Genomic DNA, 8,767 nt, shown 5'->3' with positions numbered 1-8,767 from the left:
GATGTCACATACATGGCGAGTCCACAATGTCTTAAAATTGTAAGTATTATTTTTTTATTTGCCATTTTTCTGTTCTCTTTAAATACAAACACTTTCTCTGTTTAATTGCTCTATTGTTTTTTTTTTGTAGGTTCCTGTAAGGTGCAGTGAACGGGAATGTTCTGTCGATCCTCACTTTCATGTTTTATTGTCACACTTAAATTTTTATGTTCATTGTGTTCATTTTTTATGTGTAAACTGATAATTTATGTAAATTCATAAAGTTGTGAGTAAAAATGGACAATTTTAAAATGTCGGTAATAAAGCAAAATATTTGAATTACCTTGAACATCTTGTGTAATTAATCTTTCCATGTAATTTTAGTCTAAAACAATGTAAGTGCTGTAGTGTAGTTATGCATGTAATGTACAAAATAGGTACGTAGGAATAAAGACTTTCACGAGTAATTAAAATTGTAGTTTATTGTCAATAGCAGGAAATCAAATCCAAAAATTAAGTGTAATTTAAATGCATTACTAATATATTAATAGTATATTTAAAATATATTTGAAGTATATTAAATATATATTTTTAATATAATTCTTAGAATTATTACACTCAAAATATAATAATAAAGCTCTGAAATATGATATTTAAAAAGTATACTTTAAGTACACTTGAAGTTGTTCCAAAAAAGTACGTATAGTAAACTAAAATATACTATTAGTTGTAATTTAATATTATTTAAATACTATGTAAATACTACTAAAGCATACTAAGCACAAAATTAGTTGTTCCAAAATAGTACTGTTTAAGTACGTCGATAAAAGTATACTAAAGTATGTTAAAATTCAGTATACTAAAGTATACTTTTTTTTCACCTGGGTAGTCCAGTGTGTTTCACTTCACTTGAGGTAAGACTTAATATTAATGACTCTATTAGCATAGCATTTGACACTGTAATAACACTAAATTACATCTTTATAATTGTTGCTACTTGTTTCACTTTACTTGAGGTATTAATTACACTTAATGACATTGTCATAACTGTTGTTACTTGTTTCACTTTACTTAATGACACTGTAATAACATTTAATGACATCTTCATAACTGGTGCAACTTGTTCCACTTGATGTAAAAGAAATTGTTATTAATTGTTAATAAATCATTTGACAGTGTAATAAAGCTTAATAAAATCTTTATTGTTGGTTTTGCTTTATTTCAGGTAGTGGGAATTTTAATCGCTGTTTTGTTAAAGCTTTTGATAGTGTAATAATTAAATCATTATGACTACTATTATGACATATTTATGACATATGATTCTAGGTTAATGTCAAGTTGTCAAAGAAAATTTTTAATAATGTCAACTTTGTATTAAAGGTGTCATGATTTACTGAATGACACTTTATTGAAAACAGTCATAAATATTCATGAAGAGTTACTCATGTTCATGACAGGTGTTACGTCATGTTTATGACAGTGTCATGTCAGTCTTATTCACACCCCGTAAACTAAAGTTTTACCCAATTATTTAATTACAGACACCAGAATTAACTCCATTAAAAATTTTATTCAAGTCCCACCACTAGACAACAGATTTGCATATGTTGTCTAGTTGGTTGCAGTTGGTGTTTATAATTAAACTAAGCTAGCTGCATCCTTTAGGATAAAGGTGGAGGTGTTTCACCTGTTCCATTAGTGGTGGTACCCTCCTCATGATTGGAGCCGTTGTCCATCCGGTAAGGCCTGAATGGACTCTCCTCCTTCTCACCAGCACTGCTTGGTCTCTGGAGCTCCTCTACATCCTCAAAGGCACGATAAGCCCACTGACACTAGGATGAAAAATAGATTTTAAAAGATTAAAGCTGTCTTGGGAGAATGGAATTTGTCTGAGTCCAGACGTTAAAATCAATCCACTCCATGGAAACTGGAGCAAATTACCAACGGTGATGCAATGGGATGCAAGAAGAATAATGCCGATTTTTCTTTATTTAAAAGACTGGATTAAAAAAAATTATACTGAAGACATTTTTCAACTGATCCATATAGAGTGACGCCTACTACACAACATTGGAGGGAGAGACTCTGGTTTTTGTGCCCTTTAGGGACATTTTCACTCCAACTGAGGAGCCAGAACTGAATGAAAAAAAGTATTTGATAGCATCTAATCATTTATCCTGCTGTTGGCTGATCCAAACAGACCAGATCAGGCTGTTTGGCAGATCCTGTTAGGTACGCTGAAGCAGAAGGGAATAGTCAGAAAAGACAAGAAAAAAACCTAAACAAAACAGCATTTTACAGCATACGGAGGACACTCAGTGCTGTCTACAGCCTTGTGAAATACCGCCTGGAGACACCAAGTGCTGCAACCAGAATGTCAAAACAGGCAGGGAAGAGCAGCTTGAGTGTGTGATAGCAGCCACGCGGTGTGGAGTTTAAGAAAGTTTAATGGTGAGTCAGAGCGCAGGAATCTAAACCAAACACTTGGCAAAGTCAATGGAAGAGACAAGTTCTTACAATGCCTTTTGAACACAGGCAAGATGGCATCTTCAACTAAAAAAATGTAATTACACTGATAATTTATGTAAGAGATTGTTAAGCAGATGAAGTTTAAAAAAACAACAGATCTTTTGCTCTTAGGCTAAAATTGTATAGAGAAATGTTTGTGTCGCTGTGTTTACGCTGCTGTCCAAAGTAAGAGCAACAGATGAAGATTCCTCACTCTGCTGGAAAAAGAAAAGCCGTTTCTTTTTACAGTTCCAGAGCTGGGCAGGACTCCCTGCTTCTGTACCTGATGGTTGTAACTGGTTGAACGTTTTTGCGTCAACAGGTAACTTCAGAAGTCACATGGGGGGAACCCTAAGGTTCAGTCCTTGAACCCCTCATATTTAATATGTACATGCTCCAGTTGGCTCAGAAAAGTTTTTCTCTTATTACCACAATGACAATAATTAGGAATAGTAAAGGCTGGGTCAGAATTTAGTTCTTCTCAATGAAAGTACAACTTCTGCAAAACAAAAATAAAAACAATCCAAAAAGCATGTGCATGTAAAGAACAGAGTGGTGTTGTGTGTGTCCTCACTGTCTGAGGGGGTTCCTGGTATGTGAGCTGTGCGCTGAAGTGCTCCAGGACCTCTTGGTGATCGCTGCGGTTCACATTGTTGCCGTTGACCTTCAGGATGACCTGGCCAGGCTGAAGCCCTGCTGCGGCCGCTTCCCAGCCTGCAGGAGGTCAAAGCAAAACCACAATGTAAAACGCACTGTGGCACAGCCAGAGTTACAGCAGACATACAAAAAAAGTGTTTTAATGTCATCTCTGCCAGAGTATTCATAACCGATTAACTTTTTCACATTTTGAAAAGTTATTTCTAAAAACCTCAACATATTTCATTTTATGTGAAACACAAAAAGTTATCTGTATTTGTAAACTGGAAGTAAAATAATTTTTTAACAAGTTCGCAAATAAAAATTGTGGCATCCATTTGCAATTATTGCCCCATTAAAGAAAGGCACTCCCACAGCATAATGCTGCCACCACCATGTTTTTATTAGTTGCTGAACGTTTCCGTGCAACCAAAAGGCGAGTCAGACTGTTGCCCAGTATGTTGCAGAGCTTAAACAACAAGCAGCTAACTGTGATTTTGGTGCGTCGCTGGATTCTCCACTGAGGGATCGGTTTGTAAGTGGAATTAAAAACGAAGCGTGCCAGAGGAGATTGCTTTCGGAGGACCGGCTGACCTTCGCCAAAGCTTTTGAGATTGCTCTCAATATGGAGACTGCAGACAGAGACACTCGAGAGCTGAGAGGCGCCGAAGGTGAATGGGCTAGTGAGGCAAACATTCACAAGGTGAGGCCAATAAAAACAAGTATGTGCTACAGATGCAAAGGAAAAAACCACAATGCAAATGAATGTCATTTCAAAGAGACTAAATGCAATAATTGTGGAAAGATTGGACATATTAGGAAAGCATGTCAGGCTAAAGTGAAAAAGAGTCATGAAAAAATTGTGCCAAATAAGAGCAGCAGAGAGACAAAGTATGTGACAGCTGAGGAAGACCCTGAAGAGGAGTTAGCCATTTTGACTGTTAATGCTGAGGATGATGAACGATATAAAGCAACATTTGCAGTTGACAATGTTGATTTGGAAATGGAAATTGACACAGGAGCAGCAAAGAGTGTCATTTCACATCCTACATACTTGAAGAAGTTCTCTCACCTGCCTTTGCAGCCGGCTAAAGTGAAGGTCAAAGCTTACAATGGAGGATGTATAAGTGTTTTGGGACAGTTTGTAGCAAAAGTGGAGTATGAAGACCAAGTCATGGATTTGCCACTGTTGGTTGTTAGGGGACATGGTGCTTCATTGTGTGGAAGGAACTGGTTGACAAAACTCCGGCTTAACTGGCAGCAGATTAAGTACATGGGTGAGTCAAAACATCTATCACTCAATGAGCTTTTGGATGCTTACAGTGATGTATTCAAGGATGAGTTCGGCACATTGAAAGACATTAAAGCTACCATCGTGGTCAGACCTGAGGTGCCGTCTAAATTTTGTAAACACAGGCCTCTCCCGTTCGCGATGAAGGAAAAGGTGGGAAAAGAACTTGAAAGACTGGAAAAATGTAACATCATTACACCTGTGAAACACAGCGAGTGGGCAGTACCCATAGTGCCGGTGCTAAAGAGGGACGCTTCCATCCGTTTATGTGGGGATTACAAAGTGTCGGTGAACCAAGCCCTTGAAGCCGATACATACCCCCTTCCACGTTTGGAGGAGCTTCTGGCGACACTCACTGGGGGAAAGTACTTCTCAAAGATAGATCTGGCAGCAGCCTATCAACAAGTACTGTTGAATGAGGATTCTAAGAAGTACACAACTATCAATACTCATAAAGGACTGTTTGTTTACAACAGGCTTCCTTTTGGAATCAGCACAGCTCCATCTATTTTTTAGCGCATTATGGAAAACTTAATGAAAGGGTTACCAGTGGTGGTCTACCTGGATGACTTGCTCATCACTGGATGCTCAAAAGCAGAACATCTATGCAACCTGGAAAAGGTTCTGCGACTCCTTCAGGAAAATGGCCTGCGAGTGAAACGTTCCAAGTGTGAGTTTAACAAGCCACGAATTGAGTATCTGGGACACGTCCTGGATGAACATGGAGTCCACCCTTCAGAAGAAAAAGTGAGGGCGATACAGGATGCTCCTGATCCTACTAATGTGAAAGAACTTCAAGCGTTCCTGGGACTTGTTAACTATTATGGGAGATTTGTGCCAATGCAAAGCACAGCCCTTGCTCCACTTTACAAGTTACTGAGAGACAGTGTGACTTGGAGATGGACAGAACCAGAGCAGGCAGCGTTCAACAGGTGCAAAGGTCTGCTGACGAGTGATCGGGTCCTGGCGCACTATGACCCCAACCTGCCGCTCACTTTAGCATGTGATGCTTCTGCATATGGCATTGGTGCAGTTATACAGCACACAATGCCAAGTGGGGGAGGAGAGACCGATTGCATACGCTTCCCGAACGCTGTCCCCAGCAGAAAAAAAGTACTCTCAAATAGAAAAAGAAGCTCTAGGACTGATTTATGGAGTAAAAAAGTTTCACCAGTACCTATGGGGTAGGCATTTCACCTTAGCAACAGACCATCGCCCCCTGCTGACGCTCTTTGGTGAACACAAGAACCTACCTACCTTAGCTGCAGCACGCATTCAAAGGTGGGCAATCATATTGTCAGCATATGATTACCACATTGTTTTCAAGAAATCAGAACACAGCAATGCAGATGGGCTCTCTCGTTGTCCTCTGCCAGAAACGAATGACACTGGAACAGCATCGAGTTCGGCAGCAGTACATTCACTGCTAACTGAGCATTTGCAAGGAGCTCCACTAAATGCGATCCAGGTCGCCAGGGCCACACGTACAGACATGGACTTGTCAAGGGTTTACCAGTATGTCATGGAAGGCTGGCCAACTGTTACAGATGAGAGTTTAAAGGCTTATCACAACAAAAGGAATGAACTTTCAACAGAGATGGGTTGTGTTTTGTGGGGAACCAGAGTGATTATACCCTCAAAAATGAGAAAGGCTGTGTTAAATGAGATTCAGTCTGGTCATCAAGGAATTGTGAAATCCAAGGCCTTAGCTCGCAAATATGTTTGGTGGCCGAATCTGGATCATGACCTGGAACAGGTCTGCAAAACATGTGAAACATGTCAGCTGGAACAGAAGATGCCACAGCATGTTCCACTGCATCCCTGGGAGTTCCCAGGTGAATCCTGGAAAAGACTGCATATCGACTTTGCTGGACCTTTCCTTGACAGCATGTTCATGATTGTAGTCGATTCATATTCAAAGTGGTTGGAGGTATTTTGTATGCCACACATTACCTCACAAGCCACAGTGACAAAGCTGAAGAGACTGTTTGCTTCATATGGACTTCCTGAACAAGTAGTCACAGACAATGCCACCACTTTCACTTCTGCAGAGTTCCAAACGTTTGTGACACAGAATGGCATTTTACACACAACAAGTGCACCGGGTCATCCTGCCACAAATGGTTTGGCTGAGAGATATGTGCAGACGTTCAAAGTAGGCATGAAAAAGCTTGCAAACCACTCATGCAGCATTGAGGACATACTTTCCTTGTTTTTGCTGCAGTACYGTGTTACGCCAAATTGTACAACGGGTCAATCTCCAGCAGACTTGTTCTTGCGCAGACATATGCGTACCAGACTGGATTTCATCAAACCTAACACCAAGGAGACTGTTCGCAGGAAACAGTATCGACAAAAAGCTCAACATGACTTAACAGCTGTGGACCGTTCCTTTTCTGTGGATGATGCTGTGTATCTTCGCAACTCAGGGGGTGGAGTTCACAAGAGGWTACCTGGAAGGGTTGTAAGACAAACTGGTCCAGTCTCTTATGAAGTGAAAGAGTGCTACTCAAACGCTGTGCACAGAAGACATGGGGATCAGCTTCGTTCCAAAGCTGTAGCTGAACTAGATACCGCTGACCCTGAAACACCAACACAAGAGCAAAGTGATGTAAGCATTACACCTGAACAAAGTGCTCTGGACTCTGGGCTGCAACCGCCTGTTTTCCCAGATCCTCCTGTGGTGGTGAGGCGTTCAACACGACCACGGAAGACGCCTGAACGATATCTTGAATAGCCTTGTGTTTATCTACGCATAACGGTTTTTGCATGTTATGTTCCATAATTATTCATGTTACATTAAGGGTTACATCTGAGTTAGATGCAGAGGTAAAGGGGATGGAAAATGTCTTGTTTATCAAGTAAGTACATGTTTGGGTTATTGTTTGGTTCTACGTGGTAATGCACTCAAGCTGGAATAAGTGTCCTTAGTATATTTTACAACTTCACTTAAATTACCATCACTTCACCCGCTGGGGTCTGAACGCACTTCCTCCTGGTCCCCATCTGATCCAAACAGATCAACTGAACTCTGAGAGTGTTTTACCCTGCRCGGTCAGGTGTGCGCTTTTACCAGGATTTTTYTTTTCTTTTCTTTTTTTGCGTGGTTTCGCTTCTCCGAAACTGACAGATGTTACGTCTGCAGCGCTCCTCCAGAACGCCGCTCTCCTGGGTAAYRGGCACCAAGAMAGCTCCATTTGTTAAAACCCCTGGATGAGTTACTTCCAGCGGTTTTTAATTCTAGCCACGCCGCAGCGGACTGCGCATGTTACAGTCTAATTAACTCTGCATCGTCATTTATTTCCTCAAGATAAACAGTCGGCTCATCAAATGGATCAACACAACGTTGCATTCTCTTTAGAGAGAATGTTGGTGAATGTTGGTGTTCCCGCTAAATCCTGAATATACCCAATTTGGGTTGTCTTGAAGTTTTTATCGCAGGTTTTCCCTGACTGGGAACGAGAATATGACCTGCTGAATGTGACAGGTAGCCAATCAGAAAGCGCGGTGACGTCAGAACAGAGGGGAATCCCAAACAGCTGACATATCGAGCAACTGGGTCCGATGGGTATCGGAGATGATATGTGGAAATGTTTATTATTAAATCTAAAGGTCATTATTATGTGTATTCGGTTAAAAATGTTAACTATGAAAAAACATATTCACCTCAAAATCATAGTGCAGCAAATAGAGCGGCTGCTCCCGTCGCCTTTTATCCACCATCATTTCTTTTTGTTACATTTTATATCTCCTAAAATGACTCCACAAACTATCACTATTGCTTCTACATCATCATCCGTGTTTGGTTATTCTAAATTCCCGCTATGTTGGGGGTTTTACTGGATTATCCTCTGGAATCGGGATGTTSGTGACTGGAATCGGTTCGTGTTGCTCCTGCCTTGGAGACAAGAACCGATCGAACCTGTTGGAGTTTTATCAGCTCTGTGGTCACAGAGGTTTGGAGAATCGGCCGACAATTCTTAAATCTTTCCGTCTAGACCAGACTTAATACTCACAAGCTCTACTCATCTCCTCTCGACCACTGCCCAAACGCTCCAACTCTGGTCGCTATGGTGACGCTTAAATATCCCTTCAAAATAAGATACAGATGTGGCACAAAAACGAACATTTTACTTTTGTGAAAATTGTAACTCACGATACTGACTAACGGGAGCCCTGAGCTTGTTTCTCTGCAACGAGACGGTCCCATCTGGGAGTGATGGGAGACAATAACACCCGAAGTCTTGCTTATATACACAGGCTGCTTGGTCTCTACGTGGTGAAGCAGTTTGAAGCTTCATTGCCTCATTAGCAGCTGGTCGCCACATGTTACACAGAGCGGGCTTGTAATGT

At 40.7% G+C, this 8,767-nt stretch overlaps 1 protein-coding gene across 2 annotated transcripts in view; it reads right to left on the bottom strand.

Annotated features, from left to right (window-relative positions):
* Positions 1-8,767, bottom strand: part of prex1 (phosphatidylinositol-3,4,5-trisphosphate-dependent Rac exchange factor 1) — an 85,912-nt gene that overhangs the window by 37,170 nt on the left and 39,975 nt on the right. For both annotated transcript variants that reach the window (XM_008413196.2, XM_017305840.1), the window contains exons 16-17: positions 3,062-3,201; positions 1,667-1,811 (exon numbers count right to left, since the gene is read on the bottom strand). In XM_008413196.2, the coding sequence (XP_008411418.2) occupies positions 1,667-1,811; positions 3,062-3,201 (285 nt within the window). The remainder of the gene's footprint in view (positions 1-1,666; positions 1,812-3,061; positions 3,202-8,767) is intronic.

This window comes from Poecilia reticulata, linkage group LG7 (assembly GCF_000633615.1).
Source record: "Poecilia reticulata strain Guanapo linkage group LG7, Guppy_female_1.0+MT, whole genome shotgun sequence".
Lineage (NCBI taxonomy): Eukaryota > Metazoa > Chordata > Actinopteri > Cyprinodontiformes > Poeciliidae > Poecilia > Poecilia reticulata.
The sequence above is the reverse complement of the archived record's forward strand: the minus strand, read 5'-3'. Positions and strand labels throughout refer to the sequence as shown.